This window comes from Oncorhynchus clarkii, chromosome 10 (genome assembly GCF_045791955.1).
Source record: "Oncorhynchus clarkii lewisi isolate Uvic-CL-2024 chromosome 10, UVic_Ocla_1.0, whole genome shotgun sequence".
Taxonomy (NCBI): domain Eukaryota; kingdom Metazoa; phylum Chordata; class Actinopteri; order Salmoniformes; family Salmonidae; genus Oncorhynchus; species Oncorhynchus clarkii.
The window spans coordinates 47643837-47659365 of NC_092156.1; the positions used below are offsets into that span (position 1 = coordinate 47643837).

At 43.5% G+C, this 15529-nt stretch overlaps 1 protein-coding gene across 1 annotated transcript; it reads left to right on the forward strand.

Annotated features, from left to right (window-relative positions):
* Positions 1-1245: 1245 nt before the first annotated feature.
* Positions 1246-14603, forward strand: LOC139418673 (cationic amino acid transporter 3-like). Its single transcript, XM_071168307.1, has 12 exons — positions 1246-1384; positions 7880-8329; positions 8481-8642; positions 8794-8977; positions 9156-9274; positions 9494-9716; positions 9867-10006; positions 10313-10415; positions 10606-10835; positions 10959-11125; positions 11240-11348; positions 11638-14603. The coding sequence occupies exons 2-12, from the start codon at positions 7963-7965 to the stop codon at positions 11784-11786; spliced, it is 1953 nt and encodes a 650-aa protein (XP_071024408.1). The 5' UTR covers positions 1246-1384; positions 7880-7962; the 3' UTR covers positions 11787-14603.
* The last annotated feature ends 926 nt before the right edge of the window (positions 14604-15529 follow it).

Genomic DNA, 15529 nt, shown 5'->3' on the forward strand with positions numbered 1-15529 from the left:
TCACAGGGTGGTGAAAGTGCACGTTAATCTTGATGCTCCTTTCCAATAAATATCTATCGATGCTTGACTGACGTTTGATAAATATAAATATTCTCGTTTTTAGGCTACCCATAATAATCTCATCATGTAGATTAGTCTACCTGCACTGTTTGGCTAGAGCGCAAATGCCAAGACCATAGTAGGTACGTTTGCTATTTAACGCAACAGTTTTCGTGACAAAACTATCCGTGGAGTTAAAAATGTGATTGAAACACATTGATCTTTAGATTATTATTTGGAACATGAGCAAAAAAATACATTTTGTGTGAACTACATCATAATGCAGTGAAGTCCGTTTGGTGGAAACACCACCAAATATTTTCTTTAGGAATGTAGTTAATTAAAAATAGTAAAAAAATAGAAATAGTAAAGTACAGATACCCCAAAAAACGACTTAAGTAGTACTTTCAAATATTTTTACTAAGGTACTTTACACCACTGGTAGACGCTGATATTGTGATGGGGAGGTAATGAAAATGAGTTTGAAAAGTATTAGAGTTGCCCTTTCAACTCAAAATATTACAGTAGAAAGAATAATTGTGTTTTCTTCTTTCCTATCATGGTCTGATTGGTGGGAGTAATATACCTCTCCTGTTGTGGAGTTTGCATGCCAGTGAGATTTCAGGACTGGGAAGGGCATATGTCATACCATAAGTATAGCCTCATTAAACATGGTCATTGCACCTCTAACACTCCAGACAAGGGCATTGAGTGCAGAGATGAAGAAGAACAATTCCCCCCCTACCCCCCTTCTATTAATCCGGTTGACAAAGCTACAGCGGATATAGTGAAAAGCCCTCAGTTGCTGGAGTGAAAGATCTTGAAAGGGGAATGACATGCACTCACACGCACAACACAACGGGCTTGAAAGGGCATAATGACTGCACACCTCTCCTGGATTTGTAGTATAATTTCTCTGAATTTTGCTTTTAAAAAACAATGTAAAATCAAAGTGTGGGTCTATCTCAATCATTTTCAAAAAAGCTTCCTCTCCCTGTTGCATTTCCTTCATTTGCACCGACGCGAAAGAAGTCGAGAAATTAAAGCGTAATTGCGTTTCGCCTCGTATGTTTTAAGATCAGTGCAATTGGTGGCGTGGAGGCGAATCGAGGAAGACACTGTAGTACATTGGAGATGCACCCTGGAACACATGAATGGTTTGCGCCACCCGACATAGGCGAGGGTTGTTTATACTACGAATATCCACGTCACTGTGTCCGCCCTGTTAACCAAAAAAACCGACACACAAGAACTAAGGAACGCGGGTTGTTTCATCAGCGAACGTGAAGTCAACTGTATTTGGTCGTGTTGTCGAGCCTTCGAACATTCCAAAGTAAACCCAAAGGTAAAGTAACAAACACCACACATTTTTTTAATTGTACTGAGAAGTATGTGCTTACGTTTCGATGTGGTGGTCCATGTGTAGAGACTCCGTAGTCTTTTACTCGCGCTCATTCTGACGCAATCATACCCTCGTGTGTTGTCAGAAACACTTAACTTTAGCCAACTATTATAACGATATTCCCTTTTAAAATCGTACATTACTGGTTACGTATTTTAGGGGTTAGAATAGTCATTAGGCTGTTTATTTTGAAATAAATAGTTAGATGGGTACCTAACGTTCTCCAACAAACGTTAGTTACCAATAGCATTGCTCGCGAGGCGGTTGTTTTTAGCGGGGAACGTTAATTTAGCCAGTTAGCATATTGACTATTAACGGTAGCTAGCTAGGTAACGTTATAATCGAAGATGTGCTGTGTAACCTAGTTCGTTGCAGCAACGTGGATTTATCTTGTCGGGTGTAAAAACTGCCGCGTGCCATCATTCATTGTTTTACTTGCTAGCTATCAAACAAAGTCCTCGGTCAACTAGTTCAATTTACTTTGCTAGCTAACGTTAGTTAGATAATGTTATCTAGCTATAACTATCGTCAGGTAGAAATGTACACATCAGCGAACTGTAGGCATGCATGTGTGCAACCTGTAAACTTTATCTTAACAGTGGGAATGCAACTGGTTTGTTAACTAATCACAAACAACTTTCATAATATACCAGTCTAGCTAGACAATAGACGGGTCCTTGGCTTGACTACTGCAGCTAACTTATTTTTTAACATGTTGCATCAGCTATTGCGTCAGCTTGAGTTCGCTAGCTAGCAGGATTTTATAGTTGCTGCTGTTAACTAGCCACAACTAGCAAACATGTTACACGTCACATTCACCCTCAGGAAAGTTGAAAGTTGTTCGCCCTCAGTCTCATGTCAGACGGTTGTTCATGGATCGCCAGCCCAATATGTACTCTTAAGGAACATAAACTTTACCGCCTTACTTAGTAATTGTTTCATGTGCAGGTTGGTCGTCATGCAGAGGAACATTTTTGTTTTATTGTAAGGGGGATTGAAGGCATTTATTTGGTCACCCTAGTATTCTAAGCTGATGGATGGAAATACAAATTTGCTGGGACATTTTCTGAAATGTTCAGGGGCAAATTTGCCCCAAGCTCTGTGTAGACTGGTAATGGCAGAGGCATTGAGGAAGAAGGAAGGGATCCTGTTGGCTCTGTTCCAGTGGCTTGAAGTTCACTCATAGCAGTAGTCCTTTTTTGACTAGAAAACGGATTGCACCATAGCGTCAAACAGCTAGACAACCATTGACTGTCTGTGATGCATGAAGTGTGCAGCCCATCACTCCAAGGGTGACCTCTCCCACTGAGATGAGAATGCTGAAAGGGCACTCTGCACCAGCCTATTAAAGTATGAACATCTGAAAAAGCATATAAAAGGGGCAAGAAACACCATATGTAGGTGTTAAAATAATTTCCTTGTCTGCTTAACGTTTAATATATGGTAATTGTACCCACAAATTGCATGGTGAGCCAGTTTGTCAAATGATTCCACCTGGTCAGGAAGTCAGCAGTCATTAGTTGAACATAAAATGCAGGGCTGGAGTAAAGCTGTCGTTTTGAGGCATTTTCAAATCTGGTTATGTTATACAGTGTACCCATTAATTGATATGCTTGTTACAATGAACATCTTTGAAGATTATAGCAGTGGTGCCTGGACTTTGCAAACTGTTTTGCAAGCCTGTTGAGGACAAGTGACAGGCAGAACCACCCACTCACGTTCTCTGTCCCACACTCCAGGACTGAGAGGTGCAAGAACGCTCTTTTTAGGAACCAGGAAATTGTGGCGTGATTTCGGCGTAGTGCATCTTTTAAAATATTTTGGGTCGGATTGGATATGATTGTTATCTCTGGTATGTATTACGTTAACTGACTTGTCCGGAAGGGCCTGTACAGATCTGAACACGATAATTTTTGCTGCTGCTCTTGCTTTTCATGAGTGGGGTGTGGAACGTGTAGTTTGTTGTTGGAAATCATAAGTCATCAAAGTGGCAATAGTCTACAGTCATAGAGCCTCCATGTGTGGCCAAAGTAAGGAGATATCTAATCAATGGAAGATGGAATGAAAAATTAAAGGAGAAGGATATGCAGAGAGAAAACAGGCTGCTACTTAATTTTTTGAATGGAGTTATTTGTAATTGTAGGATGACGACAATTTTAAAATATTTTTTTTTTTAACTTGGGGGGAGAATACTTTCTTGCCATAGCCCTGACTGGCTTTAAACATGCGCTTGTCTGAGGTGTCGGACTAGACAACAGTTGCTATCAGATTTGACCGCTGTGGTTGGTTGCTCAAAATTATGGGATGGGGTTTAGCATAGGGTACATTTTGGGGAGGTACTATCTAAATCGCTCAAATCTCAATTTAAGATACTGACTTTATGACATTGTGCTATTTACACTTTGTAGTACATTTTTACACTGTTTTTGACTATCAATGTAACGTCGGTCGTTTTGAAGCAGAGAAGTAGGTTTTTGAGGTCAGCTGCCTTTTAATAAATCTTATCTTAATTGTGTGTAATTATTTGTCTAAATTTGGTCCATATCCATGTATTTCAGTGTCTATTGCTAGGTTTCCATCCAATTTGGCAACATATTTTCATTCAAATGGTCTTAAACAAGTGCCGTGTTCCCACCAAATGGACTTATTGCAGATACAAAGCAGTGGGTGATTACAGTGCACACAATGTACCTTTTCACTTAAGTTTTTATGTACCGAATAAACATCTAAAGTTCGATGTGTTTCCATCACATTTTCAACTCTCGATAGTTTTGTCACAAAACTGTTGCGCCAAATAGCAAATGTGCCTACTCTGGTCTTGGCACATGTGCTCTAGCCACCAGCTTGCATTGTGGGTAGGCAAGTCTACATGATGACATCATCAGTTTGGATAAGTGAGAATGTTTTTATTTGTCAAGCATCAATTGTCAAGTCGCCAGATTCAGACCCTCAATATTTATTGGAAAGGAGCATCAAGATCACCATGCACTTTCACCACCCTGTGAACTTCCTCATAAGTTATTTAATCTCTAGCCTAATAAACTGCATGGTTTTCTAAGTCGCTCTGGGATGACCACACACCATATCATTGCGTGACTCTACGACTATTTCTTTCATGATTTAATTGTACAGACAAAGATCCCACGATGTCGAATGAACAAATTGTACCAAAACAACATCCTATTTCAGTCATAGCTGTTGTGATTTTATTATTTTATAAGGTTTGACATAACTGGATGGAAACTGCCACGAGGGAATAAAAATAAATGTGATCCTACCTACCAGTGAGTAGGAACACTAACCAATAAGGGAATCCACTCTTTCCACTTTATAGAGTATCATAGGTTAGCTAACGATGAGGGCCTAGGTCTTAACTTTTGTTTATTTCATATGCTATCATAAAGCCAAGGAAGCTTAGGACACCCTGATAACAAACTAGGCTAATCATAATACCGTATCGTGATGGCAGAGTTGAGGCTAGACAGTGAGTCAAAAAAAAAAGTGCTTTGTGTGGAGTGAGCAACGGTCTGTAATGAGATTCAGAGCTAAGATAATCCTCTTAGTCTGTTGCAGCATGTGCTTTGGAAAAGCTCAGTGAGGCAAATAATATACAGTATCTGCGGAAGCTTCCGCTGGGTGGTTACTTGTGTGCTGGAAGTCCTAGTTAAAAGCCTTATAACATACACCTAAATCTAATCTTTATGGTATTAGGTAGCAATACCATGGCTCTCTTGTCCCCCTGCGGCAGAGGTGAGCAATATTTGGAACATCGAATCGCAATCAAATTACAGTATCGAATCTCGATACATTTCGTATCGGCACCTAAATATTTTGATAATATCGTATTGTGATGTCCCTAGCAATTCGCAGCCCAAGTATTAGGCAATTAGACAAGCCTAGTTTTTAATGCTTTTTAAGTGGTTGAAGTACTCCTACCCATTGTATACTATAGCCTACCTATTACAGGAAAAGAGTCCCACTAAACCCTTTGGCCTGGAGGCTCCAACGAGCATGCCTGATTTTGAGCATCCAGGTGGTAAATTAGATTAGCTGCGTGTTGGTGTCTTCACAACCTGGTCTGAAGCTGCCGCTGTTTCACAGAGGCCAGCCACCCCTCGTGAAGACCACAAGGAAAAGATTAGCCTAGTTGGTCTAGGTGACGCAGGGTGGCCTACCTCCAGAGCTTACTGTGTGGGCAGAACAGACTAAACCTCTCAGGCGCCGCACATTAATCGCAGGCAGGGGGACTCTCAGAAGTGAACCTTTCCCAGGGCCGGAGATGATGCCTGCCCTGCCCGCCGGCCTCCTAAAACAGCTAATGCAACTCTTCAGGAGAGCAGACCCTGTATGCGGTTTCAGTCTTGCCTAACTATTCCGTTGTTCAATCATAATCCCTGGAGAGCACAGCCATGGTGTGTTTTTTTTATTTTATTTTTTTAAACACTGGTTTAAGTTACAAAGTGGATATGCCAAGCCCATGCAGACTTCAGTAAGGAAGCCATTGTGCATGTCCCAAGTGCAGGATGGAATATAGTTGGTTGCACCATTGTGATCCAATCACGGACGCTAGCCCAGGCTGACTGCCCGATCAAACCAGCGTTGACTATTTTCCCTGTAGACAGTTTGTGACAGTGACAACAATGCCCGATACATGAAAGTTATTTTTGAACAGTTTTAATTTCCTGTTACCTTCAGAGACCAGGGGATATGTTTATTTTATACTGACATTCCTCCTTTTTTTGTTCTGTGTTTGCAAATTGTTTTCTCAATAACCTTCCGGTGATTGTGCACAGTGTCCTATGGATAACAACGTAGAATGGGCCGAAAACCTTTATTATTATAGGTGTTAGAGGCTAAGCTACACCTCCAAGTCACCAACCTTTTGTGGAGTATTTGGTGTGCTGCTGAAGAGGCAGTGTCTCAGATATCTCGAATAAGCAGTAGCCATGATGACCTTACGGTTGGTCGGGACAGGGACCAGACGTTCTGTGCAACGTGCTTAATGTCAACATGGAGCTGTGTGGACAGCTGCCGCCAGTTAGACAAGGTCATGTGACCAGAGCCTCCAATGCTTATGAGGTGGTTGTGTGTGAGTGTCCCTGCAGTCTGGCACCTGCACAGATAGCGATGCTGTCTGTCCTTGAGCTGAAGGGGGCCGGGGTTTGTTGTAACTGGTGCTATCAGTATTAGTCAGCGATGCCAAAACGCTACGTCGCTGACGTGAATGCTATGATTTTGTTGTCGTTAACACGAGATTGCTGAGCAAAAGTTTTGCTTGAAATGTTGCGCTGTTGTCACTTTTCTTTTTTTTGTGGGACATGCTAGATGTAATAGAATGTGGGATACCAATTTGAAGACTTGTTATAACACTTGAGTTGTGGCGTGTTTCTGCTAGTGTAGGGCCAATCTACTGCCTAGCTCTTGGAGGAAGGCAAATGAACCTTGTGAACTTAGATAATGAAAAATCTGATTTACCTATCTAGGCTAAATGCCAAGTGGTTGTATCACTTCATTTGGTTTTGAATTGTAACTCTGTATTTTGACATGATATGGGCCTCTATTCAAGATAGTCTATTGCGTACTACCACGTAATAGACTACACAACGATTGTTTCTGATGACTAAAGGTGGTCTGCAAAGGTGGTAATGGAATTTCGCCGAGACTCGGGATTGTTCAATTTGAAACGTATGCCAAACCACCACCATTTTGATTTCAAAGTTGAACAAATCATCGCGCTCTATGGACAAGGACTACTTTTTTTATTATTATTATTATTTAATTTTTTATAAATGTACACGCATTTTACACAAGCACATTTTATACGAAGAACTGCAGGTATAAAATTTGCTAGCAGAATACAACCAAGGGAGATTTTACTGTAATTCTGTTACCAAAGTTTGCAAAAGTTGTTAAACTTTTGGTTTGGCATACATTTTTAAAGTGAAGAATCTGAGTCATTGGGAATTGCCCATGTCTTTTAAAATTGTAGTCTTTCAGTAAGGTTATTAGTGAATAACGAGGCACAGAGAGATTGGTGTTCACTATCGTGTCTGCTTATCGAAGCTCTCTACCGGTCAGGTCATGTTTAGAAACATTTTTTACAAAGCACTATTGAAGGTGGAGAAATGTAATTCTGGGAAGACTAATAATAGCAGCATGCTGTTCCTTAGAAGAATGTGGTTTGCTTGTCTGGAAACCTGCAGGAGGGGAATTAAAACATTACTGGAATTACCCGAGTAGGAGGAAACAATACGAGTGTGGCACCATACAGAAATGTAACGTATCAACTTGACTAAATACGCACATGAGAGCTAATCAGTCAGTTCGTTATCCCAGAGACGGTTGATTTGCAAAGAAGAGATCCGCACGAAACAAAGTAAAGCAACAACAGCTAGCTTAAACTGTAGCCTAATCTGCTTCCCTTCTGTTTGATCATAGGATCTCTCCCGCTCCGTCTCAACTCTTCGCCGCTCTGCTCAGTCAACCCCTTCAGCTTCGCAGCTCCCTCCGCAGGCGCGACCATGGTAGACCAGATGGCCTCCTTTGGGCGGATCTTGTTGCGACGTAGGGTACTGGACTGTTCCGATGAGGGAAGCCGATTCGCCCGCTGCCTCTCCACACTGGACCTGGTGGCCCTGGGGGTGGGCTCTACGCTAGGGGCAGGGGTGTACGTCCTAGCTGGTGAGGTAGCCAGGGAGAAGGCTGGTCCTGCCATCGTGCTCTGCTTCCTCATCGCCGCGCTCTCCTCCATGCTGGCCGGACTCTGTTACGCCGAGTTTGGCGCCCGCGTACCCAAGACTGGTTCGGCGTACCTGTACAGCTACGTGACGGTTGGTGAGATCTGGGCTTTTATCACGGGGTGGAACCTCATCCTCTCATATGTCCTCGGTGAGTTTGTAGATTGGATATTGCTTCTGTTTTCAAATGCTTTTGCGTTGGGCCACAATGTTCACTGTGGTTAGTCTCTAGTCTGCCTTATCCTCTTGAGTTTGGTCGATGGTTTCTATGACGTTTACTTCTTCTCCATGGTCCTTTTTAGGTACAGCCAGTGTGGCCCGAGCCTGGAGCTCTAATTTCGATAGCCTGGTGGAGCAGAGGATATCAGACTTCTTCAGGTCATCCATGGCCATGAGCGCCCCGGGTGGGGTGTTGGCTGAATACCCGGACCTGTTTGCGCTCATCCTTGTGCTCTTATTAACCGGTGAGGACTTCAGTCAACTACAATGTATAGTGTTGGGGGAGGCAACACATAAGTTATAGCCTCATTGTAAAAGCTTGCATGTATTGTAACATACATGTACCTAATGCGACTTGATTTGTGTCTCCTAATGCCATACTGTTGCTTCTTCCAGGGCTGCTGGCGTTTGGCGTGAGTGAGTCGGCTCTGGTGAATAAGATCTTCACAGGGGTCAACCTGGTGGTGCTGGGCTTCGTCATCATCTCAGGCTTTGTGAAGGGAGACACAGTTAACTGGAACCTTACTTTGGAGGACTTTAACAACGCCAGTAACACCAACGTGTCCAGCTTATCCAAAGAGTGAGTCCTCCAATACAGATTAATACCGGCTGAGATTTAGCCAGAGATTCCATTATAGGACACTGGCATTGACTAAATCATGCTTTCATGTGTCTAGCTGTGTTTTAATCTCTGCATTTGGCTTCAGAAATAAAACCGTATAGTTGACGCGTCTCCCTGCCGCCTCTATGTCCCTCAGGGTTGTGGATAAGACGTTTGGCACTGGTGGTTTTGCTCCTTTTGGCCTCCGTGGCATTCTGTCTGGTGCTGCCACGTGTTTCTATGCCTTTGTGGGGTTTGACTGCATCGCCACTACAAGTGAGTTATTTACTGTACTCCAAAGCTAAACATTAGATAGGACCACGTCGTTTGTTCTCAGTAGATTGAGCGCTCACTTACATGCCACTTAATCAAAATGTAGCTTTTTTTTAATATGGTGGCCAATTTTCGCTAAATAGTTGGAATGTATAGTTCTACTTGGTTGTTACTCTCGCATAGTTCCAGACAAATAAATGTTGTGCCTTGCCCCCCCCCCAGGCGAAGAGGCTAAGAACCCAACTCGCTCCATCCCTGTGGGCATCGTGGCCTCTCTGCTCATCTGTTTCTTCGCCTACTTCGGGGTGTCTGCGGCCCTCACACTCATGATGCCCTACTACCTGCTGGACACCAAGAGCCCTCTGCCAAAGGCCTTCATCCACATAGGCTGGCCTGCTGCTCACTACATCGTGGCTGTGGGCTCCCTCTGTGCTCTCTCCACCAGGTCAGTTAGGCTGATAGACTGCACTATGGCTACTGTTCTGTAGCTCCCTTGTCTTCTACACTCCTCAGTACTTGGTGTTCTTGTCAAGCTATCAAATGCACTCCCTTTGTTACGTGTGTGTATATAATGTTGGTTTTGTTGTCCTCCTAGCCTGCTTGGGTCCATGTTCCCCATGCCGAGGGTTATCTACGCCATGGCAGAGGATGGGCTCCTGTTCCGGGGCCTGTCCCGCATGAACACGCGTACCAAGACGCCCCTGATGGCCACCATCGTCTCTGGCTGTGTGGCATGTGAGTTCAGCCCTCCACCCTCTCTGTTCATTCATCTGGTTCTGCTCTACTACCTCTGGGTTCCACTGTAGTCCTGCTGTTATGTTTTTGTTTATGTATGAAACTATGAATGTGCAGCAGGAGGGACGCCTGTGGAAATAGACCCTTTGATCAGTGGAATGCTTTTTAAGTGTTTTTTTCTCTCTATTTTTTCTTCATTGTTTTTGAATGCCGGAATAACTAGAGTAAATAACCAACTGAGGGGATGTGGTTTGTGTTTTCTATAGTATGTATGATGGTAATGCTCATTGTCCCCTCTCCCTGTAGCTCTGATGGCCTTCCTCTTTGACCTGGCTGCCCTGGTTGACCTCATGTCCATAGGGACACTGCTGGCCTACTCACTAGTGGCCATCTGTGTGCTCATCCTCAGGTGGGTGACGACTTGTGCCGCTTTTTCTTTTAAATATACTATAATGCCTAACACCGCATTTTTGTGGTATTGAAATTATGATTTGTCTCCAATTATGTGATTTGCTAATGGTGTTTGACATTCTCAGTGCGATTACCTCTCATGGTCCAGGAAACTGACCTGCTCTTCCCTCCTGTCCGTGTGTGTCCAGGTACCAGCCGGGCACCCTGAGCTCGTCCAGTCAGAGTGAGAAGCTGGTGGAGCTGGTGGGAGGGGAGAAGGTGGCCGTGTCCGGGCGAGACAGCGGTGACGAGGACGGCCTGGATCTGGAGGACCGACCCCTCCGGGAGAAGTTCTCCCCCCGCCGCCTCCTCTTCCCCAGCGGGAATCTACCCACTAAGATCTCTGGGAACATCGTCTATGCCACCACGGCCATTATCTGTGAGTGCCGCCTCTTCTCTTTCTCTCTCACTTATGACGTTGTAATGCAGTTGACCACGGGTTGTTTTCAAAGCGGCTCTTTTTAGAGAAAGCACATTTTGATTCTCTCTTCGTCCTCTCTAGCGGTGCTCATCACTGTGCTGTGTGTGGTGTTGGCGGGGAAGCTGGATGAGTTGATTGAGGTTCAGCCTGTGTGGGTCACGGTGTGTGTAGTACTGGCCTTGCTCTGTGCCCTTTGTGTCGTCATCATCTGGAGGCAGCCCGAGAGCAAGGAAGCTCTCACCTTCAAGGTTAGTTTCTGGATACTTCAGTGTTTGTTCACGGCTTATAACCAATTCATAATACAACTTGTATGCAGTAAAACAACTCACTTGTTTCACCCCCCCCCCCCCCCCCCCCCCCAGGTGCCCTTGTTGCCTTGGCTGCCTCTGTTCAGTGTCTTTGTCAACATCTACCTCATGATGCAGCTGGACCTGGCTACGTGGTGCCGCTTTGCTGTTTGGATGGGCATTGGTAAGTTAGATTACATTTATACAGAGTAGGAAATGTTTCTAAATTCACAATCGAATCACATGTTAATCACGGAATCTGCTGTAGTGGAAACCGTCTGCCCCATGGTCAATGTAATTGCAGTACATATTCTGCTGTTCTATCGCACGTGCAATGATGCCGGGGGGGGGGGGGGGGGCGTTTGTTTGCAGTAACTTTGTAATATCGCAAACCGACGTGGCAGATTCACCATTTTAAACATTCCCTCTTTAATTCAGTCAACTTAATTCCTCTCTCTTTCTCCTTCCCCCAGGATTTGCAATCTACTTCTGCTACGGGATCTGGCACAGCAGCGAGGCAGTCAACAGCACCCCCCGGAAATACGAGCCTGCCCTCCAGACCAAGAAGAAGCCCATCTACCTGGGGAAAGACGAGAGTGAGGCGGAGGGGATGAGCACCTGAACGGCTAGGGGCTGGAGGAAACCCCACACGTCTGCCTTCCTTTCAGTGGTATAACAATTCAACTGACACTGCAATGTGTGTCTATAGATTGGTTACCTTTCATTTTTGGGAGATCTGTCTTACACTTTATTGGACAGTTGATGAGTAATACTTTCAACACTTAAAGTTGCTATTAACATTACTAGTGATTTTTTTATTTATTTATTAACCGTTAGTCTCTTGCTAGTTGGTGGCCGTGCCTCCAATCGTTAGCCCACCCGGGGCCTCCAGCAGCAATATGCTGTACAGGATCTGTTGGTTAGGGCCATATGTATTACTGGGTACCAGTGCGTCTGTGGGGTTTACAGTCTTGGTCAGGGCCTCCATAGACTTGTTAACCGTGCCGAGGCCCGATGTGGGCGTTTTGTTTTTGGGGTGACTGTCGTAGACGAGCTGTCCTCCACCTGCCAAAGAGCAACCGATTTAACAGTAGTACCTTGTGCACCTAGTTGCAGAAATGAGAATTTTTGTTGGTGGTGTCAGCTTCTTCAGTAAGCTGCATGAGATGGAAATATCACCACGGAGACCTCAAACTACATATCCTATAATGTTAAAGGCGTTTATGAACAATCTGTTGCCGGTGATTCTTTCTGTCGTACATTTTGTCTTCGAACGTATGGTAAAAATAGTCAAAGTAATGATGTATGTTATCATTTTCATGGTGATGTAAGTCCCTGTGTTACTTGCCTCTGAGGTCCATCCAAAGAATTGACTGAGGTAAAATCAACCTTTTGGAGGGTGATAACGCATCCCAGCACCTCTGCACTGTCTGCTGAATAATCTTTAATTTCGGTATCATCATTGGGGCTGTTCTGTACTCTTGTAAACCCCTTTTATATGCATTTCTATTTATCTCTGGTGTTTTGATTTACAAATTCGAGCTACCCTTTTTATATGTAAATACTTGAGTTTGAGATCTCTGCCTCGATTGCTTGAGCTGTCTACAGACGTAGATTTAACTGTCAAACAAAGAAATGACCCGCGTGATCTAGACGATGCGCTGTATTGAGTCATTTTTTTAAAGGCAGTGATTTTAGTCCTGGTCAGCTATTACCACTAATATTACTTTAGTTGTAGCTTCTTGTGAACCTATTTTCACAAACATTTTTAGTTTCCATTGAAACTTGTTCTTGGCAGCTTGGCTGTCGAGTTTGCATCATTTTAGTCATCTATTTTCCTGCTCTGCCCTTCAACTGACTTTAATCGAGTAATGTGCTTTTTATAGATGTTTTGTGTTCTTTACATGTACTCTTGATTACCCCCTTGCTTTTAATGTGTTACTGTATATAGCAAAACTTGCTTCACCAAATAATTGACAGGTCTACTCGTGAATCTATTTGTTAATAGTCACTAGTTGTGGTGCTGCTTGACCAAATTACATTTTGCTTTGGAGACACTGGTTCAAGAACATGAGTATGACCAGCAAAAACTGGTCTCTAAATTTGAACTTTATTTGCTCATCTCCAAAGACCCTGGAGATGGCGAGGATAATTGATAGATATGGTATTGTAGTACAGTAGTAACTGTAGATAATAACTGTAGATGTACAGTGTGTATAGCTGTATTTTTATTAGTAGAATGCTGTATATTATACAAATGGATATGTTTTATAGTTGTGCTTCTTGGCATTACTTTTAACATCGTTTGTTAGACATCTCCAAAAGAAACCGTTTCCTAAAAATGCCTACCACCTCAAAGATCCCACTGGCTGGTAAACCAAGACACAGGTTTTATCTTCGGTTTTATATACTGTAAATACACTGCATGACCAAAAGTATGTGGACACCTGCTCGTCAATCATCTCAGTCCAAAATCATGGGCATTAATATGGAGTTGGTCCCCCCCCCCCCCTGCTGATATAACAGCCTCTACTCTTCTCGGAAGGGTTTCCACCAGTTAGAACATAGCTGTGGGGATTTGCTTCTATTCAGCCATGAGCATTAGTGAGATCAGGCACTGACGTTTGGCAATTAGGCCCTGCTCGCAGTTGGCGTTCCAATTCATCCCAAAGGTGTTCGATGGGGTTTAGGGCAGGTCTCTTTGCAGGCCAGTCAAGTTCTTCCACACCGATCTCGACAAACCATTTCTGTATGGAACTCGCTTTGTGCACGGGTGCATTGTCATGCTGAAACAGGAAAGGGCCTTCCCCAAACTGTCTAGAATGTCATTGTATTCTGTAGCATTAAGATTTCCCTTCACTGGAACTAAGGGGCCAAGCCCAAACCAGAAAAAATGCCCCCAACCATTATCCTCCTCCACCAAACTTTACAGTTGGCTCTATGCATTCAGGTAGCCTTATTGTGCTGACGTTGCTTTCAGAGGCAGTTTGTAACCCTGTAGTGCTTGCAATTGAGAACAGACTATTTTTACGGGATTCAGCACTCACCGGTCCCGTTCTGTAAGCTTTTGTTGCCTACCACTTCACGGCTGAGGCGTTCCTGTAGATGTTTCCACTTCACAATAACAACACTTACAGTTGACCCGGGCAGCTCTAATGGCAGAAATTTGACAAACTGACTTGTTGGACAGGTGGCATCCTATGAAGGTGCCACGTTGAAAGTCACTGAGCTCTTCAGTAAGGCCATTCTACTGCCAATCTTTTGTCTGTAGAGATTGCATGGCTGTGTGCTTGATGTTATATGCCTGTCAGCAACGGGAGTGGCTATAATAGACACAGCCACTATTTTTGAAGGGGTGTCCACATACTTTTGTGTAATTGCCTGTATAAATGAGCTGTATTTTCATTGTTCTTTTCTAAATAAAATGGTTAATTATCAATTCTATGCCTTTTTGATTCTCAAGAATAAATGGAATTGTTTTAGAAAATTCATAATCCTATCAAGCGGGGGAGGGAATACATTCATAAAACAAATTGCCCTCATCTACAGAGCCACAACTTTTGAATGTTGCATGTACAGGTAACTGCCAAAATAGTTTTAATGTGCCTTGAAGGGATGGGAAACCATGTACATTTTTTTTTTTTTACATTTATTGGTGGTCCCTAAATAGCCCCATTGAGATCAAAAGTGAAACCAAATGTACCATGGTCAGTGCTATAGATGCCACAGGCCATTTTCAAACTTTTTTTTTGTTCAGTCGCTCTTAATTTGGTTCATGTGATGAATATGTGTTCAGATTCTCCTGGCCTTGGTCTGTGCCCTTTTGTGTCATCTGGAGGCAACCTGAGAGCAAGGAAGCCCTCACCTTCAGGGTTAGTTTCTGAATACTTATTGAAGGTGTAAACAACAGGTGCAGTGTTTATTCATTGGTTTTCAACCTTGTCGTCACAGTTTTTTATAATACAGCTAGATATGCAGTAAAATGATGACAGTTTTCTCTCCCCTTTCTAGGTGCCCCTGCTGCCTTGGCTTCCTCTGTTTAGTATCTTTGTCAAAATCTACCTTATGACGCAGCCAGTGGTGTAAAGTACTTAAGTAAAAAATACTTTAAAGTGAAAACGGCAGCTACTCGGCCTCCGACCACAAGGCACTACAGAGGGCAGTGTGTACAGCCCAGTGCATCACTGGGGCCAAGCTTCCTGCCATCCAGAACTAGGCGGTGTCAGAGGAAGGCCCTACAAATTGTCAGACTCCAGCCACCCTAATCCTAGACTGTTCTCTCTGCTAATAATGTACTTTTTACTCCATACAGTTTCCCTGACACCCAAAAGTACTTGTTATATTCTGAATGCTTAGCTGGACAGA

Bases quoted from the DNA above. Each gene is read 5' to 3' on its own strand.
- LOC139418673 (XM_071168307.1), top strand. From the start codon at position 7,963: ATGGTAGACCAGATGGCCTCCTTTGGGCGGATCTTGTTGCGACGTAGG. The intron at 8,330-8,480 runs GTGAGTTTGTAG...GGTCCTTTTTAG, and splicing joins CATCCTCTCATATGTCCTCG to GTACAGCCAGTGTGGCCCGA. The intron at 11,126-11,239 runs GTTAGTTTCTGG...CCCCCCCCCCAG, and splicing joins AGGAAGCTCTCACCTTCAAG to GTGCCCTTGTTGCCTTGGCT.